The sequence below is a fragment of the Schistocerca nitens genome, chromosome 10, assembly GCF_023898315.1.
Source record: "Schistocerca nitens isolate TAMUIC-IGC-003100 chromosome 10, iqSchNite1.1, whole genome shotgun sequence".
Lineage (NCBI taxonomy): Eukaryota > Metazoa > Arthropoda > Insecta > Orthoptera > Acrididae > Schistocerca > Schistocerca nitens.
In genome coordinates this window covers 183535478-183555070 of record NC_064623.1, presented here as the reverse complement: position 1 = coordinate 183555070, position 19593 = coordinate 183535478, and the positions used below count along the sequence as shown (strand labels likewise).

The window sequence follows — 19593 nt, the reverse complement described above, 5'->3', positions numbered from 1 at the left end:
CTGCTGGCACTCACCTCCAACTGCCCAACGCTATGCGCTGTTCACATCCAACTGCCCAACACTACAATAGCAAATATTCCAACAATGCAAACCAGCCACAGACTGCACACAGCACAGTCAATGATTTTCATACAGAGCGCTACGTGGCGTTACCAACATAAAGACCTAAACAGCCTACTTACAACTTTTATGTCAACATTTGCTGTTTTTCATCATCCCTGAGAAACTGTAACATCATCACTGAACCACCGCTGTACGTGTTTATCTATAACGTAGTTTCGGCTACTGGCGTAATCAGCTCAAAACGTAGAATTTAGACATAGGTTTTATTGAAACTGACGCTGGATCTTGTTTTCCAGAGGTGATCCGAAACTAAGAATACGGAGCGTGCAGCGAGTCATGTACATTTTATTTCATACAACCAAGGCAGCCAACTGATAATACATACATTGGGGTACTTTTCGACATAGTCTACATATTAGTTTCGGTACTTGTCGCTCCATGGGATGAGTTTGACTCTACCCTACATCTACGTGATTACTCTGCTAAACACAATTGAGTGCTTGGCAGAGGGTTCAATGAACCACCTTCAAGTTGTCTCCCTACCGTTCCACTCTCGAACGGCGCGCGGGAAAAACGAGCGCTTAAAATTTTCTATACGAGCGCTGATTTCTCTTACTTTATCGTGATGATCATTTCTCCCTATGTAGTTGGGTGCCAACAGAACGTTTTCGCAATCGGTGGAGAAAGCTGGTGATTGAAATTTCATGAGAAGATCCCGTCGCAACGAAAAACCCCTTTGTTTTAATGATTGCCACTGCAATTCACGTATCATGTCTGTGACACTATCTCCCCTGTTTCACGATAATACGAAACGAGCCGCTTTTCTTTGAACTTTTTAAGTATCATCCGTCAGTCCCACCTGATACGGATCCCACCCCTCACAGCAATACTCCAATATGGCGGACAAGTTTAGTGCAAGCAGTCTCTTTAGTAGATCTTCTAAGTGTTCTGCCAATGAATCGCAGTCTTTGGTTTGCTCCACCCACAACATTATCTATGTGATCGTTCCAACACAGGTTATTTGTAATTTTAATCCCTAAGTATTTAGTTGAATTTAAAGCCTTCAGATATGTGTGATCCCGTAATCAAAATTAAGCGGATTTCTTTTTGTATTCATGCGAATAACTTCACACTTTTCTTCATTGAGGGTCAACTGCCACTTTTCGCACCACAGAGACATCTTATCTAAATCATTTTGCAATTCATTTTGGTCATCTGACGACTTTACAAGACGGTAAATGACACCATAATCTGCAAACAATCTAAGAGGGCTACTTACATTGTCTCCTATGTTGTTAATATAGATGAGGAAAATGGAGTGCCTATAACACTTCCATGGGGAACGCCGGATATTCTGTTTTACTCGATGACTTTCCGTCTATTACTACGAACTGTGACCTTTTTTGACAAGAAATCACGAATCCAGTCGCACAACTGAGGCGACATTCCATAGGCACGCAGTTTGGTTAGAATACTCATGCGAGGAACAGTGTCGAAAGCCTTCTGGACATCTAAAAATATGGAGTCAATGTGGCATCTCCTGTCGAAAGCACTCATTACTTCACGAGTATAAAAAGCTAGTTGTGTTCCGCAAGAACGATATTTCCTGAATCCGTGCTCACTATCTGTCAGTAAATCGTTTTCTTCGAGGTACTTCATAATGTTCGAATGTACTATATGTTCGAAAGCCCTACTGCAAATCGACGTTAATGATCTCGGCCTGTAATTCAGCGTATTACTCCTATTTCCCCTTCTGTATATTGGTGTGAGGAGCAACTTTCCAGTCTTTAGGTACGGAACCTTCTGTGAGCTAGCGGTTGTATATAATTGCTAAATGTGGAGCTATTGCATCTGCGTGCTCTGAAAGGAAACTGATTGGTATACAATCTGGACCGGAAGCCTTGCCTGTATTAACTGACTCTCCTGGTCGTATTGTGTCCTTGGGTGTTGTGCTACGTTCTTGCAGTTTCACCCTGTTCTCAATTCTATCGTCGTATGTCGTAACGTGCTCCTCCTGTTGTTGTGAATCACCCCCTCCACGCGAGCTGTGTTGAACCCTATTGATGACGGGCTAGGTCGACCATAATGATCCACGCGGTGACGTATTCTCTGCCGGCACCGTTCCGCGACATGCTAACGAGACATCCCCAGTCTCTCCGTGAAACTCTTGCACCTGCCGGTGAATTTCAAACGCAGTTACACGATTTCGCCCACAGCAATTGAATAACTCAGCGGATTTTTTCGCTAGAGAAATTTTCCAAACGAGTTGCCGTTTGCGTTTAGCCCCAACTAGCGGTGTAGGTGGCTAACGGTACATGTCAGAATTACTACACATAACTAATTTCGCCGGCCGAAGTGGCCGCGCGGTTCTGGCGCTGCAGTCTGGAACCGCGAGACCGCTACGGTCGCAGGTTCGAATCCTGCCTCGGGCATGGATGTGTGTGATGTCCTTAGGTTAGTTAGGTTTAACTAGTTCTAAGTTCTAGGGGACTAATGACCTCAGCAGTTGAGTCCCATAGTGCTCAGAGCCATTTGAACCATTTTTGAACCATAACTAATTTCTACATACAGACAAAACTGCAGGAATACCGGTCTTGTAACCTTAGTTTGAACACCCTCGTACAATTTCTAAATTTTGATCTGATAATGGGACTAGCAGAAACAGTGGGGTGCAGAAGTACATATTTAGCGATGTACCCTGTTTATTTTGCAAAATAGACTTGAAGTACGCCGTCTTGTTTATATCTAGCACGCATACAGACGTAGCGGAACATCCCCGTACCTGCGGCTGCTCCTAGTCGAGTGGTTCGCTTAGCCTGCCTGTGTATGCTGTGATCTACGTACGACCTGCTGTGTCTCGCTCGTTCGCTCGCCTAACATTCTCCCGCACTGCCGGGCTGTTGCGGCAAGGATCCCACTGACGGGGCGGGAGAAGGCTCCAGTGACGTCACGCTGTGCCGCTGCAGCGCTGCGGTTGCCCAGTGGCGGCGGTGAGTGGGAGGGGGAAGCCCCGCTGTGACGTCACTGGTCCTCGGTACAGAGCCGCCAGCGGCTCCGCACGCCAAACGGCAGCGGCCTACAGCCTTTACCCTCCCCCATACAGGCGGCGTCTGTCATAAACGTCGCTCTGCTCTCTCTCTCTCTCTCTCTCTCTCTCTCTCTCTCTCTCTCTCTCTCTCCCCGTGTGTGTGTGTGTGTTTATGTGCGCGCTCTACTATTAAAAGCTGTCTAGCAGTTTAGCCTTTGATGGGGACTTCTAGCAGTTATAGCCTTTGATGGAGAGTGGTAGCAACACGGTGTTCGTACGGTGTTGCGGTGGGGAAGAGGACGGCAAAGCTAAAGCCATGTTACGGGCAAGTATGGCTATGGTTTTCCCTCTCCACCTGCTACCATTTACCTACCGAATCGGATGCTGCTGTTACTTACACTACTTGGTTCAAATGGCTCTGAGCACTATGGGACTTAACATCTGAGGTCATCAGTCCCCTAGAACTTAGAACTACTTAAACCTAACTAACCTAAGGACATCACAAACATCCATGCCCGAGGCAGAATACGAACCAGCACCGTAGCGGTCGCGCGGTTCCAGACTGAAGCGCCTAGAACCGATCGGCCACACCGCCCTGCACTTACACTACTGGCCATTAAAATTGCTACACCAAGAAGAAACGCAGATGATAAACCGGTATTCATTTGACAAATATATTATACTAGAACTGACATGTGATTACATTTTCACGCAATTTGGGTGCATACAGGTAGATCCTGAGAAATCAGCACCCAGAACAACCACCTCTGGCCGTAATAACGGCCTTGATAGGCCTGGGCATTGAGTCAAACAGAGCTTGGATGGCGTGTATAGGTACAGCTGCCCATGCAGCTTCAACACGATACCACAGTCCATCAAGAGTAGTGACTGGCGTATTGTGACGAGCCAGTTGCTCGGCCACCATTGACCACACGTTTTCAGTTGGTGAGAGATCTGGAGAATGTGCTTGCGAGGGCAGCAGTCGAACATTTTCTGTATCCAGAAAGGCCCGTGCAGGACCTGCAACATGCGATCGTGCGTTGTGCTGCTGAAATGGTTTCGCAAGAATCGAATGGAAGGGTAGAGCCACGGGTCGTAACACATCTGAAATGTAACGTCCACTGTTCAAAGTGCCGTCAATGCGAACAAGAGGTGACCGGGACGTATAACCAATGGCACCCCATACCATGGCCGGGTGATACGCCAGTATGGCGATGACGTTCACTGCGATGTCGCCAAACACGGATGCGAGCATCATGATGCTGTAAACAGGACCTGGAATCATCCGAAAAAATGACGTTTTGCCATTCGTGCACCGAGGTTCGTCGTTGAGTACACCATCGCAGGCGCTCCTGTCTGTGATGCAACGTCAAGGGTAAACACAGCCATGGTCTTCGAGCTGATAGTCCATGCTGCTGCACGCAGTCGTCGAACTGTTAGTGCAGATGGTTGCTGTCTTGCAAACGTCCCCATTTGTTGACTCAGGGATCGAGTCGCGGCTGCACGATGCGTTACAGCCTTGCGGATAAGATGCCTGTCATCACGACTGCTAGTGATACGAGGCCGTTAGGATCGAGCACGGCGTACCGTATTACCCTCCTGAACCCAACGATTCCATATTCTGCTAACAGTCATTGGATCTCGAGCAGCAATGTCGCGATACGATAAACCGCAATCGCGATGGGCTAGAATACGACCTTTACAAAAGTCGGAAACGTGATGGTACTTCTCCTCCTTACACGAGGCATCGAAACAACGTTTCACCAGGCAACGCCTGTCAACTGCTGTTTGTGTATGAGAAATCGGTTGGAAACTTTCCTCATGTCAGAACGTTGTAGGTGTCTCCACCGGCGCCAAACTTGTGTGAATGCTCAGAAAAGCTAATCATTTGCATATCACAGCATCTTCGGTTTAATTTCGCGTCTGTAGCACGTCATCTTCGTGGTGTAGCAATTTTAATGGTCAGTAGTGTATATAGCAATTTTCTATTTTCTTAAATTTCGAGTGTAATAATGCCACAGTCCTATTACACTTGACCTTTCGTGGGCAACACTATATATCTCAGGGTGTGATATTATAGAGTAGTTCAAATAAAACATACCTCATAACTAATGTACGATTTTTATAAGATGCAGTAATTTGTGACACACGTAAATTTTCATTTCGCCTGTTGGTTCTCCAGTTGGTATCGGTTTATTTAACTAGCGTCATTTTTCTGCTTGAGTTCACATAATTGAAGAGGTTTGTGCACGGACCGCTACTTGTCACAAATTTTGTTGAGTTACTCCCAATTAATTAATAAAGCAACATGTTTCGTGGTACAAACTTGATTAGCAGGTTACAATGGCACTACAATAATTTTTAAAAAGTACCGCTGAGTAGTAAAGTTGTTCAAAAAATGGTTCAAACGGCTCTGGGCACTATGGAGCTTAACATCTGAATTCATCAGTCCCCTAGAACTTAGAACTACTTAAACCTAACTAACCTAAGGACATCACACACATCCATGCCCGAGGCAGGATTCGAACCTGCGACCGTAGCGGTCGCGTGGTTCCAGACTGAAGCGCCTAGAAAAAAATGGTTCAAATGGCTCTGAGCACTATGGGACTCAACTGCTGGGGTCATTAGTCCCCTAGAACTTAGAACTACTTAAACCTAACTAACCTAAGGACATCACAAACATCCATGCCCGAGGCAGGATTCGAACCTGCGACCGTAGCAGTCGCACGGTTCCGGACAGCGCGCCTAGAACCGCGAGACCACCGCGGCCGGCGAAGCGCCTAGAACTTCTCGGCCACACCGACCGGCAATGAAGTTGTTTTTTACGATCTTGGCAATTGCTGTGGTCAGCTTGCGCAGAAAGGAAAGAGTGTCGTAATAAGCTCTTTGAAATTCTGAAAGTAGTAATGGCTGTTTACAACTTACACAGAAACCAGACAGCAGTTGTAGGAGTCCATGTGCATGAAAGGAGAGTAGAGGTTGAAAAGCGAGTGAGACAGGCTCGTAGGTTTTCTCGGACGTTATTCAGCCTGCACAGTGAGCAAGAAGAAAATAAATATTTGTGGCAAGACTTAGAAGAGCAGTTGAACGGAATGGACAGTGTCTTGAAAGGAGGATATAAGTTGAACATCAAGAAAAGCAAAAGAAGGATAATGGAATGTAATCGAATAAAATCAGTTGATGCTGAGGAACTTAGATTAGGACACGAGACCCTTAAAAGCAACAGAGGAGTTTCGCTATTTGGTGACGGCCGAAGTAGAGAGGATATAAAATCTAGATTAGCAGTGGCAAGGAAAGCGTCCCTGAGAAAGAGAAAGTTGTTAACATCGAATATTGATTTATGTGTTAGGACGTCTGTTCTGAGATTATTTATATGGAATGCAGGTTCGTATGGAATTAAAAAATGGATGATAAACAGATAAAAAAAGAAGGGATGTTTTATTCCTCTTGAGTACTTCCTTTGTATTTTTTAGTGTCATTGGTACTGTTCCTATGGTACCTGATAAACTTATTACCTCTTTTGTGTATAACGATGATTACCTTCCGAGTCAAAAATTCTAAGCCGCACTTCTGTATCTTTGAATTGAAATCGAAACATATCGATCTTCATACCGTTATTATGATTACTGGTTGCGTCCTTGTATGCTATCTTTGCACAACGTATGTTTCGCAAAAATCCCCATGATGACACTTTGGGTCTAATTCTAATGTTAATAGTTTGTTTCTTATTACGCTTCTCTTACAAGTTATTTTATTATATTTTATGCAAGCCAACTTTTATATTTGCAAGACTGTGGTCATAATCCAAATATTTCGTAGTACAATTGTAACTGTACTGATGTTATTCTCATTTGACGGCCTTTTGCTGTCTCTTTCGTAATGCTAGTTAAGGTGGGCGGAGTTCTCCCTGTTTGCGCATCGGCAACCGCGTGTCACGCTGCAGCCGCTCTTCACACCATCCTAGAGCAGTTAGCGCTCCATGCCGCCAGCTCCATCTGTTATCAAGGATATCTCTTCCATTGTAGTTATATAGTCTTTTACTGTTGTGTTTATCCTCATGTGTCCTCTAATAGCGTTCATGTTGCTACATCTATAGAGTATGTAACAGTGTGAGAATGATCAGATTTGGTCGAATTCAGTCGCCGTTTTTTAAAATAAAATATTTTTCGCGGTTTACTATACTTTTAAGCCTTGGATATTGTAACTTGCAAATGACACTTAAAGCGTGTCATCACAATCAACTCTTCTGTGCCGTAGAAACCAGGCCACGTCAAAGCTAACTTGTTTCTTTTGAATACATAGTGGGAGCAGACAGTGATCAATGTTATTAGTAATAGTTACTATTAAAATCAATCTTGATCGTGTATTTATTTATTCTGGTAACCGGTTTCGACCACGCCTGTGGTCATCTTCAGACCTACAAGTCAAATACAAAGTCTGATCAGAGGGCTGCATACATTAAAGAAAATTATATACATCTAAAGTTATAAAACGATGAATTACCAAAATGCTGTATGAGCAGGAGCCTCCTTCTGGTGGTAAATGTGGTGTCACCGCCAGACACCACACTTGCTAGGTGGTAGCTTAAATCGGCCGCGGTCCATTAGTACATGTCGGACCCGCGTGTCGCCACTGTCAGGATCGCAGACCGAGCGCCACCACACGGCAGGTCTCGAGAGACGTACTAGCACTCGCCCCAGTTGTACGACGACGTTGCTAGCGACTACACTGACGAAGCCTTTCTCTCATTTGCCGAGAGACAGAATAGCCTTCAGCTAAGTCCATGTCTACGACCTAGCAAGGCGCCATTAGCCTTAGATAGCTTGTATCTAAAGAGTCTCACTTGTATCGCCACAATCTCCAGATGGCTCATCAAGAACGATGTATACAAAGGATGAATTAAAAGTTAAGTATATTCCAAAGATACGTACTTTTCTTTATAGCATTCATTAAGTCTCCTGTTTCAGACCTCACTCCATCCTTCGTGAGTTAGCGCGTGCATCTTGGCCGCCTCTTTCAATTAGTGTGCGTAGTGTTGGCAAGTCTGCCGACACAACAGTAAATCACTGCTAGATAGAGCAGCGCAAGTCATGCAACGAACTCGTGATGCTGTTACAAATTCCAAGAGGAGATTTACTAAAATGACATACATGGGACTTATTTCAGATAAAATAAATTAGTTATTTAAGAATACAAATGCGACAATAGGATTCAAAACCAACAACCTACTACAGATAAAATTGAAACACATAATCGGGGAATCAAATAAATATCAAAAGGCGGGCGTTTACAAAATACAGTGTAAAGACTGTGAGACACAGTATATTGGCAAACTGGCCGTAAGTTTCGAACACGTTTTAAGGAACATACTACTGGTGCTGCACGTACCAAATAAATGTTTGGTGAGCATCTTGATGAATACAGTCACTCTGAGGGTTACACTTCAAACAACTTGAAAATATTGCATAATGTACCAAAAGGGCATCTGCTAAATGCTTTAGAAGAAATTGAAATCTATTCACTTTATAAAAATAAACCGTTATCTGTTTTCAATGAGCAGCTTGAATTCAAAGACAAACATTTCTTTGAGCCTTTTGACGATTTGCTTTAGGATGCTCACTCTTCTGTCCCTCATTTGTCAAAAGCTATTCGAACCTTGATAAAACATTTCATAATTTGTAACTTTTATTATTTTACCAAATATTATTTTATGACTGACAATCTGTTTTTAGAATGTTTACTTCTGTCTCCCTTTAAGACTGCATAATGCAATTTCTAATCCTTTTAATATTCTGACACTACGGCTTGTAGCATTGTATTTTAAATTCCCTCTACTTTCTGACTAATGATATATACACGATCTATGTGTCTATATTTGTTTCATAAACATTTTTGTATACTTATGTTCAAGTAATCTTATTCTATGATAACATAGGCTGTCTCATAAGTTTTAGCCACTCTTCAGTTTTTCCTTTTCCTTTACATTGTGCTAAGAAACAAAAGTTAATATAAACAGTTATTATGTATATAATTTTGTGCATTAATTTTAGTGGCCAATAATGCATGTCACCTGCTTCATTGTTTGTCACAGGCACCTGTTAATTCCGTACCTTACACTGTTGTTTTATTCTCGGTCTTCTAGTACTATTTTTTATACTTTGACTATATTTCTGTTCATAAGGCTGGCATGTAAAATAAAACATAGCAGTGCCGTTTAATATTGTCACATGTAAAATTTGCAATATATATATATATATATATATATATATATATATATATATATGTGTGTGTGTGTGTGTGTGTGTGTGTGAATATATGAGCGTCATAGGCAGTATTTTTATGCACAAGTACTGTGCGCTCTCGATTACTTTCTTTCTCAGTTTTCATTTGCAATTATTATCTCTCGAATAATCTATACAAATGGATGTCTCTTGTTACACCTTGAAATTGTATCCGTGCAGCATTTACTACAACACGTCAGTCAACGATTTTAACGGCCTCCTTAATGAAAAGCGCCTTGGTAGAGCGTCTATCGTTTCCGTAACAACATGTTGCTGTTCATGGTATGTCGTCTGACGTGACAGTGTTTGCCTATCGATATTACAACAATCCCGTTGTAGAGTAGCCTGCTGCCACATCTTTGGAATGACGTCTATACTTACCATGGAACTAGTAGCCCCTAAATGGGTCTCCAACAGGCCCAGAGAGGGCAACCCATGTACGGTCGAAACGATTTTTATTTATCTCACATGTTTAATATTTTTACATATTTTATCTGACAATAGCTGTTGAACCAGCTAAGTTCCATGTATTTTTATTTTTCATTCTTGTCATTGTTCTTTCATTACGAAATTTTACGTTGTTATTTGACATTTAACTCATTGGTTAGCGATGACATCATTCTGTCAAAAGTTGGCAGACCCTCCAGTATGTAAGTAATTGCACTGCTCTATATAGCAGTGATTTGCCAGTGGAAGGAGACTCCTGCTAATACAGCGTTTTTAATACTTCATCGTTTTATAATTTGTAGTTGTATATATTTTTCAGTAACGTATGTAGCCGTCTGAGTTTGTATTTGACTTTTAGGTCTGAAGATTACCACAGGCGTGGTCGAAGCCGGTTACCAGAATAAATAAATTTGTAATCAAGACTGATTTTAACAGTAACTATTAGTAAACCTTGTATCGTTTCAACTATTGGTGCCGGCCTCAGTGGCCGAGCGGTTCTAGGCGCTTCAGTCTGGAGCCGCGCGACCGCTACGGTCGCAGGTTCGAATCCTGCCTCGGGCATGGATGTGTGTGATGTCCTTAGGTTGGTTAGGTTTAAGTAGTTCTAAGTTCTAGGGGACTGATGACGTCAGCAGTTGAGTCCCATAGTGCTCAGAACCATTTTTTTCAACTATTGGTGACTCGATACTGGTGTCATCTGTCATGTGCGATGACTTCTCTGCATCTTGCTGACATATCACTGATGGTGGTCGACGAAATACATTGCAATAACAGTGTAACATCCTCACAATATGTGTATATGTATGAACATTTTGCCCAAATTTACGTCCCACTCTTTAAAAGGTCCAAACATTACCAAAACTATGTACTCACAAACTGCTATGAAGCTTGAACTCGTATGCTAACCTTTGACTGAATGGGGCCTAATTTGAATTAACTGTACCTGGTCTCAATACAACTTGTCTTTGTATTAAATTCACGACTGAAGTAAAACAATTATCCGGCCCTTATCACAATTTCCACTTCCCTATCGCCTTGATAATATTATTGCAGATATCTCGAAGCACAACAGCAAGATGGCAGCGGCTAAGCTAAATTTCTGTTCCTAAATAAATATTCAAACAGTTGCACACCACATGGCCCAATGTGGTAGTGCGTATTAATAAACAGTGGGCTGGGAAGAGTGTCTCTATGAAATGATATTCCAAGACACCGATTGTAGAATGAAGTATGTTTCCAAGAAGACAGAGTAAAACTTGGCGTGATTTTCACACATAACATTGGCCTGAAGAGTATTGCGCTCAACAAAGTGAACAGCGATTTCAAAACGGTGCAACATTGACAGAGAATGTCTATAAAAATCAAAATCTTAATCAGTTGAAATGTTATAGCATGATTCAGGGAAATGGGGTGGTCTTTCTCTCAGCTCTAAGAGAGTGAAACAAGTTAACTAGCTGCCAATAATCATTTCTACAAATTAGGTGCGCAGTGCTGCAGTCTTATCTCTAACTTCTCCTCTTCAGAAAATAATAATATTATTCAAAATTTATATTCTCTCCGCTTTCCAGTATTTACATCTTATTCATCCTTGCTGTTCTTTACAATCAATCTTTACATTCACAATCACAATCAATCACAGATCAACACAAAAACTATTAAATATGTCCATCACCAACAACACTTCAACTAAGGATGTATCAGACTGCGTAGAGGCAAAGACTGTGCCACGACGAGACCAAAGATCGTTTAACAGTAATGTAAGCTGCTCTTTCTTTGACGTGCACATCTATAACCTACAAAAACCAAAATTACAAGACTAACTTACAACGCAAACTGTAAGAACTTTGATGTTAATAACGACAATATAAAAACTGTTTTAAAGTATAATAAAGAGAAAGCTGTTGCAGTACATACACTTGTTATCGTCATACATTTTCTATTTTAGAAGTATAGAATTGAAGGAATGTGAGTCTTGAAATCTGTGAGCCCTGGTACTGACCTCAATTCGGCGAAAGTGAGAGACCACAGGTATGCCATATCCTGGTTGGGCCACTTATTGATGACCAGAGCTACCAAATTTCGGAGGTATTGACTGCCATGTTTCAGTCGCTATGAAAAATAGCTCCAAAAATTCTCTGTTGGGTTACGGTCGAGTGATTTAGCGTGCCAGTCGGTGTTAGTCCATGAACGTGTGCTTACAGTCTTGTGAACACAACTGTTGTCATCTTGCATGGCGGGAATGTACGCACCATACTTATCATGAGGATGTACAACAAAAGGCAAAACTGGGCTACCAAGAATCCACACGTATTTAAAAATGTACGATACGTAGTTATGTTCCAGATTTTCAGCCAGACTTGGCACATATAAAATTTATTGTTTGGAAAGATCCGGTGTGGACGTAAGAACCACCTTCCTATCGACGGTGTGGGGATGGTGGTGAAAAATTTGTGTAGGACACGAGGCACCAATACCCACATTTTAATCATCGAGTCTTTAAGAACGACAGCACTTAGCGACTTGCAACAAGCTGTTTCATTTTATTCTTGCTTACGAATCCGTTAACTGATATTCCGATTCCAAGCCTGCCTACAACTTAACGTAAACATGTATATACGAGGTGTGGCTAGAAAAAAACCGGACTAGTACTGGTGAAACAATAAAACGAATGCAATAAGGCTGAAAGTCGCGTGGCCTGTCACGTGACTCTCGCTCCGCCTACTGCTCGAGTTTCAATCTGCCTCCTGCACTCAGTCTGCCCGTGGCGTCTGTTTTAAGTAGTTGACGTTTTGTCTGTGCGTCGGAGTATGTTGAGTGTACAGAAAGAACAGCGTGTTAACATCAAATTTTGTTTCAAACTAGGAAAATCTGCAAGTGAAACGTTTGTAATGTTACAACAAGAGTACGGCGATGATTGTTTATCGCGAACACAAGTGTTTGAGTGGTTTAAACGATGTAAAGATGGCCGCGAAGACACCAGTGATGACACTCGCACTGGCAGACCATTGTCAGCAGAAACTGATGCAAACATTGAAAAAATCGGTAAACTTGTTCGACACTTTCCTTGTCAACTCCTGTTAACTCAGACACTGCTCTGATTGTTAAACGGCGATCTTGTCGAACAAGTTTACCGATTTTTTCAATGTTTGCATCAGTTTTTGCTGACAATGGTCTGCCAGTGCGAGTGTCATCACTGGTGTCTTCGCGGCCATCTCTAAACCGTTTAAACCACTCAAACACTTGTGTTCGCGATAAACAATCACCGCCGTACACTTGTTGTAACATTACAAACGTTTCACTTGCAGATTTTCCTAGTTTGAAACAAAATTTGATGTTAACACGCTGTTCTTTCTGTACACTCAACATACTCCGACGCACAGACAAAACGTCAACTACTTAAAACAGACGCCACGGGCAGACTGAGTGCAGGAGGCAGATTGAAACTCGAGCAGTAGGCGGAGCGAGAGTCACGTGACAGGCCACGCGACTTTCAGCCTTATTGCATTCGTTTTATTGTTTCACCAGTACTAGTCCGGTTTTTTTCTAGCCACACCTCGTACATTGAAGCGCCAAAGAAACTGGTATATGCATGCGTTTTCAAATACAGAGATATGTAAACAGGCAGAAAACGGCGCTGCAGTCGCCAACGCCTACATAAGTCGAGTGTCTGGCGCAGTTGTTAGATCGGTTACTGCTGCAACGATGGCACTTTATCAAGATTTAAGTGAGTTTGAGCGTGGTGTTATTGTTGGCGCACGAGCGATGGGACACAGGATCTCCGAGGTAGCGATGAAGAAAGGATTTTCCCGTACGGCCATTTCAGAAGCGTACCGTGAATATCAGGAATGTGGTAAAACATCAAATCCTCGTCATCGCTGCGGTCGGAAAAAGATCTTGCAAGAATGCGACCATCGAAGAATACGGTGAATCGTTCAACGCGACAAAAGTGCAGCCCTTCCTCAAATTGCTGTAGATTTTAATGCTGGGCTGTCAACAAGTGTCAGCGTGCGAACCATTCAACGAAACATCATTAATATGGTCTTTCGGAGCCGAAGGCCCACTAGTGTACCGTTCGTGACTACACGACACAAAGATTTACGTCTCGCCGGGGACGGCCGACACAGACATTGGACTGTTGATAACTCAAAACATGTTGCCCGGTCGGACGAGTCTCGTTTCAAATTGTATCGCGCGTATGGACCTGTACGAGTGTGGAGACAACCTCATGAATCAATGGACGGTGCATGTCAGCAGGGGAGTGTTCAACCTAGTGGAGGCTGTGTAGTTGTGTGCAGTTGGAGTGATATGGGACCCCTGATACGTATAGATACGACTCTGACAGGTGACCCATACGTCAGCATCCATTCTGATCACCTTCATCCATTCATGCACCATTGTGCATTCCGACGACTTGGACAATTCCAGCAGGACAATGCGGCTCCCCACACGTACAGAATTGCTACAGAGTGGCTCCAGCAACATTCTTCTGAGTTTAAACACTTCCGCTGGTCACCAAACTCCAGACATGAACATTACCGAGCACATCTGGGATGCCTTGCAACGTGCTGTTTAGAAGAGATCTTCACCCCTCGTACTCTTACGGGTTTATGGACAGCCGTGCAGGATTCATGGTGTCAATTCCCTCAAATATTAGTCGAGTCCATGCAACATTTTGCGGCACTTCTTACTTGCCCGCAGCACCTACACGATATTAGGCAGGTATAACAGTCAGTTTCTTTTGCTCTTCAGTGCAATAGATGCGTAAAACCTCTCTTGCGATTTTCTCGGAATTGCCAGAGTAGTGCGCTTTACTACTTGCGTGTTATTTTGTTGCAATTGTCTATTAAAGGTGTACAAAATTTGAAGTAAATCTGTGATCCCAACGTCGTGGCCTTCGCTTGTCAGTGTGGATATTCTACACCGGAAAAAAAAACGAGTGAGCAATAATTCTCTCTTATGTAAACGCTACGACTGCGTGAACAAACGACGTTCGGTCGAGTTTGGTTCGCATACGCTTGCGACCCGCCATTTGCGTCTGTTGTAGCGAACCATCAAAGGTAGGTTGCTTACTCCGCTCCACCCCCTCCCGTGTAACCCGTCTATGAAATAAGAATATGTAAATAGAATAAAGTTTCACTTTCCGTTCGTGGGTTTACTTTTATAGTACTAGGCGCCTATATGTATTATTTTAAGGTTCTTTGTCGCAGTCGAGACAAAAGCACTTGTATCTAACTTGGATCTAAAATATCGTAAATATTGTCACTGTAATAAAATAAAGTCTTTGTTATGTTTTGTTAAAAGAAATGCTTGAAACTGGTTTGTGGCTGCCGCTGTGTGAAAATACATGAAATGTTCTGTAATATTTGAAATTGTCGCATAATGGCAGCTGATTGTTGCACGCCAGCGATGTTCTGTTACCTGGCCGCGCGGCAGCTGCAAATTTCTAGAAATTGTTTAAATGTTCAAAACATTGACATGAGGGATCGGAAGGTTACTTTGAATAATAGCAACGCTAAAATTTCATACATATATTAACAATTACAACATACTCAACTCCTCAACGTAAATGACTCTTCTTCAAGAACAGCGAAAAAAAAAAATAAGACAGAAGACGCAGCGGCTATTGCGAGCGCTTCTTTTATGCAGCAAGGAAATATATTATTATTATTATAATTGCAGCTATATTGTTCAGGCTATGACTCTGATGAAATATAATTGCTGTACACTTCAGACATTTTAGAAATACGTTAGAAAAAACACTCACTCTTTGCCGCGCGGGATTAGCCGAGCGGTCTTGGGCGCTGCAGTCGTGGACTGTGCGGCCGGTCCCGGCGGAGGTTCGAGTCCTCCCTCGGGCATGGGTGTTTGTCCTTAGGATAATTTAGGTTAAGTAGTGTGTAAGCTTAGGGACTGATGACCTTAGCAGTTAAGTCCCATAAGATTTCACACACATTTGAACATCTGAACACTCAGTCTTTAATGTCGAAATTAAGAGACGTTATAAAGTCCTTTGCAAATATTTTCAAATCTTTACGAACTTTTTCTCGCTGACGCTCATCCCCGCCCCCCCCCCCCCAACAAAATGACGTAAGGAAAAATGTTTACCGCTTACTACTGTTTGCTGTTTGTTTTCGCTGAGGAAAGGCGTTTTAATTTATTACTACATTATTAATAACTATATTCACTACATATACTGCACACAGTGTTCACTTCTAGCATTGAACGTACCTGCAAAATTTTATCATTCTATGACATACAGGCCGGCCGTTGTGGTAGAGCGGTTCTAGGCGCTTCAGTCTGGAACCGCGCGACCGCTAGTGTCGCAGGTTCAAATCCTGCCTCGGGCATCGATGTGTGTGATGTCCTTAGGTTAGTTAGGTTTAAGTAGCTGATGACCTCAGATGTTAAGTCCCATAGTGCTCAGAGCCATTTGAACCATTTTTATGACATACAGTTCAGCATATATGACGTCATAAACACTAACGTGCGTGAAAAACCGTCAAAGTTATTCATGACGTTTAAATTTATTATTACTAACGCGCTGAATCGATTTCGATGAAGTTTTGTAAGGAGATAACATGAACCCTGAGCAAGAATATAGGCTACTTTAGACAATGAGTCGTATGAATAAAACAGAGAATATACTTTATACTCAGATGTTCGCAGAAAGTTCTCTGGTTGGCATGAATAAAGCGAGTCTGAGAATATACTTCACCCGAGTATGTTCTCAGTGTGGGTTGAAGGGTGGGGGAAGTTACACAAAGCAAAGTATATTCTCCGATTTCGTATGAATAAAGCCAAAGAAGTTTCTCACAAGCGGAGAACATTCTCTGTTTTTGTGAGTGAGCTCCATAGCATACTTCTAGCTGAGTGAGTTGTGTTGTGATTAAGCGTTACCGAGTGTTTTTAGCGAAAATGGCGGAATTTATGTTTCTTGAAAGGCAAAAAAAGATATACGTAGTACGCAGGAACACAGAAGAAAGGAACTGTAGAAGTTTGTATAGATTTAACAGTCAAAACATTAATTGGCTGGCGAATCACTTTCTTCCGGAAAATCACGAAAGAAGAGGAGGCGCCCTTTCCAATGAATGCAAAATGAAAATATTTTTGCGCTGTTTAGCGGATCCAGGCTTTCAGATAGGTGTAGGAGAAGATTTCGGAGTACACCAGACTAAAGTTTCACTAACATTTTCGTATGTTCTGCAACAGGAAAGCACCGTTGTGGATCAGATTACCGAGAAATATTAACGAACTAGAAACAGCGAATGTTAAATGGCAATCGAGATACAAGCTTCCATGTGCGGCAGGGGCCCTAGACTGCACACTCATACCTATAATGAAACCTTCTTCACATGGAGACGAATACGTTAATCGAAAGGGCTTTCCATCTATAAACGTGCAGACGACGTGTGACAATAGTGAAATGCTTACGAGTGTTGATGCTTCATGGCCAGGGTCTGTACATGACGCTAGGATATGGAGAAACTCCGATGTCTATCGTAAATTGCGTGAGAAACAGTGCAACGCCCTAATTTTAGGAGACGAAGGATATGGCATTGAACCGTGGTTAATAACACCATTTCAAAATCCCGAAACACCTGATGAGAGGGCATACAACAGACTTCACTCTAAGGAAAGGGTGATAATCGAACGGTGCTTTGGACAGGTGAAAAGGCGTTTCCCAATTCTGCAAAATAAAATAAGGCTTGCTCAAACAAAAATCCCCAGTGTCATAATAGCCTGTTTTGTTTTGCACAACGTAGCAAAAAATGTAGGGGATGAGGATTTTGAGGCACCTAGTGATGACGACAACAATCTTCCAGTACTGGGAGAAGAGGAAGCAGGAAACGTACGTGCACGTGGAACAAATAGAAGACGGGAAATTGTAAATGTAATACGACAACTGTAATGTATGGGTGTCTGCCCAAACATTTAATAATTAAACCCAATTTGTATATTTTTGTAATTACAGTAATCATTCTCGCATGAAAATAAAGCACAGTGCTCTGATGTTACGTAATAAAATGCTGTTTAGTGTTGTCTTTTTTCATTCTCTATCATCGATTATACTTTCAACAAAAATTGTTTAACATGTAACTATTCAAACTGGAACAGAGATACTACTGTAAATAGCTTTGGATACAACAGGTTAACATGAACTGCTGGAACCTTAATGTAATTTCTGTACTGTAACTTCAGCAGATTGCTGGCACAAGTTTTTATTTTACTTTACCAAAATTGTTCCAAGGATGTGGTGAAGGTATTTGCCAGATGCTACAGTGAATAAGTGCACAACTTACTAACCTGCAGCATTTAAAATAGAAACAAGTTACTGTTTTTGCTTTGCTGAACCTAAAAATTAGTGGTGAAGGTATTTGCCAGATGCTATAGTAAATAAGTGCACAACTGTCTAACCTGCAGCATTTAGAATACAAACAAGTTACTCTTTTTCCTTTACTTCACCAGAAATTGTTTCAAGGATGTGGTGAAGATATTTGCCAGGTGCTACAGTAAATAAGTGCACAACTCTATACCTGCAGCATTTAAAATACAAACAAGTTACTCTTTTTGCTTCACTTTACCAGAAATTGTTTCAAGGATGTGGTGAAGATATTTGACAGGTGCTACAGTAAATAAGTGCACAACTGTCTAACCTGCAGCATTTAAAATACAAACAAGTTACTCTTTTTGCTTTACTGTATCAAAAATTAGTGGTGAAGGTATTTGCCAGATGCTACAGTAAAACAAGTTACTCTTTTTCCTTTACTTCACCAGAAACTGTTTCAAAGATGTGGTGAAGATACTGGCCAGACACAACAATATAAGTGCATACACTTTTTTAACATTTCAAATTGGATTATATTACTCTTATTGTTTCATTGAAAAGAAATTTGTACTGAATAATTTTTGTAAGAGGATAAGGAATTTGGTAAATGAGGAATGTAAATGAACATTCACTTAAAAAAGATGTTTTTATTAATAAAATTCGGTACGTAAATAAGACACTACACATTTTGTTTTATTGTTTATCTTCATCACGCATCAATTTCTGCTGCCTTCGTTTCAATATGTCCAATTGATACAACAGCACCAGCCTTTGCAGCTGTGAAGTAGACAAATTAAGTGTCTCATCTGTTTCCATGCTTAATCTCCGACGTTTAGGCACTCTCTCATGCCCCGAAGCAGGCGATTGAGAAGGTATGACGACTTCGGGGCCCACGAGATCCATATGGTCGGCTGCAACAATTAGTGGTAGCTGCAAAATTGACTCTTGTTCATACAATGTGCAGTCTGTGTCAGCTACCCCCGAATTCGGTGGTGAAGTGATGACAGAGGTGGAACCACCACCTACTGCACAAGCTCCTAATGAAAATTAAAAAAAAAAGTAGTAGTAGTGTGTCAGGATTCAGTTTCTAGTTAGTAAATATACCAAACAGGTTTACGCAGAAATGTGGGAGGGGTTCGTCCAATTTCATGCATAGTACACTGTGATACTTTTACTGAAAAGTGGTGATATAGTAGACGAAATTTACCAAACATTGTTTCATTTTCACATGTTAAAAATACGTATTTTTCTGAATCACAATTTCAAAGCATTAAGCGCGTATTAAAAAAATCGGAAAGTATGGGACTTACCAGGAACTCTGTGGATAGTTGGGTTGCAGTCATCTCCGTCCAAAAACTTTAAAAATGTCTGCTCCCAATTTTTCAGGGAAATCTTAATGTTTCCTGCCTTATTAACATCCGTTTTTGCCTTCATACGGGATTTCATGT

The 19593-nt window shown here is 41.8% G+C and overlaps 1 protein-coding gene across 1 annotated transcript; it reads left to right on the top strand.

The window, feature by feature from the left end:
* Positions 1 to 7902: 7902 nt before the first annotated feature.
* LOC126209977 (putative nuclease HARBI1) lies at positions 7903 to 19196 on the top strand (the record flags this gene model as incomplete). The annotated part of the gene is made up of 4 exons (XM_049939088.1): positions 7903 to 7950; positions 11765 to 11784; positions 17029 to 17668; positions 19110 to 19196. Coding segments are annotated over 4 exons (795 nt in total), but the record flags the coding sequence as incomplete, so codon positions are not given.
* Positions 19197 to 19593: the final 397 nt, after the last annotated feature.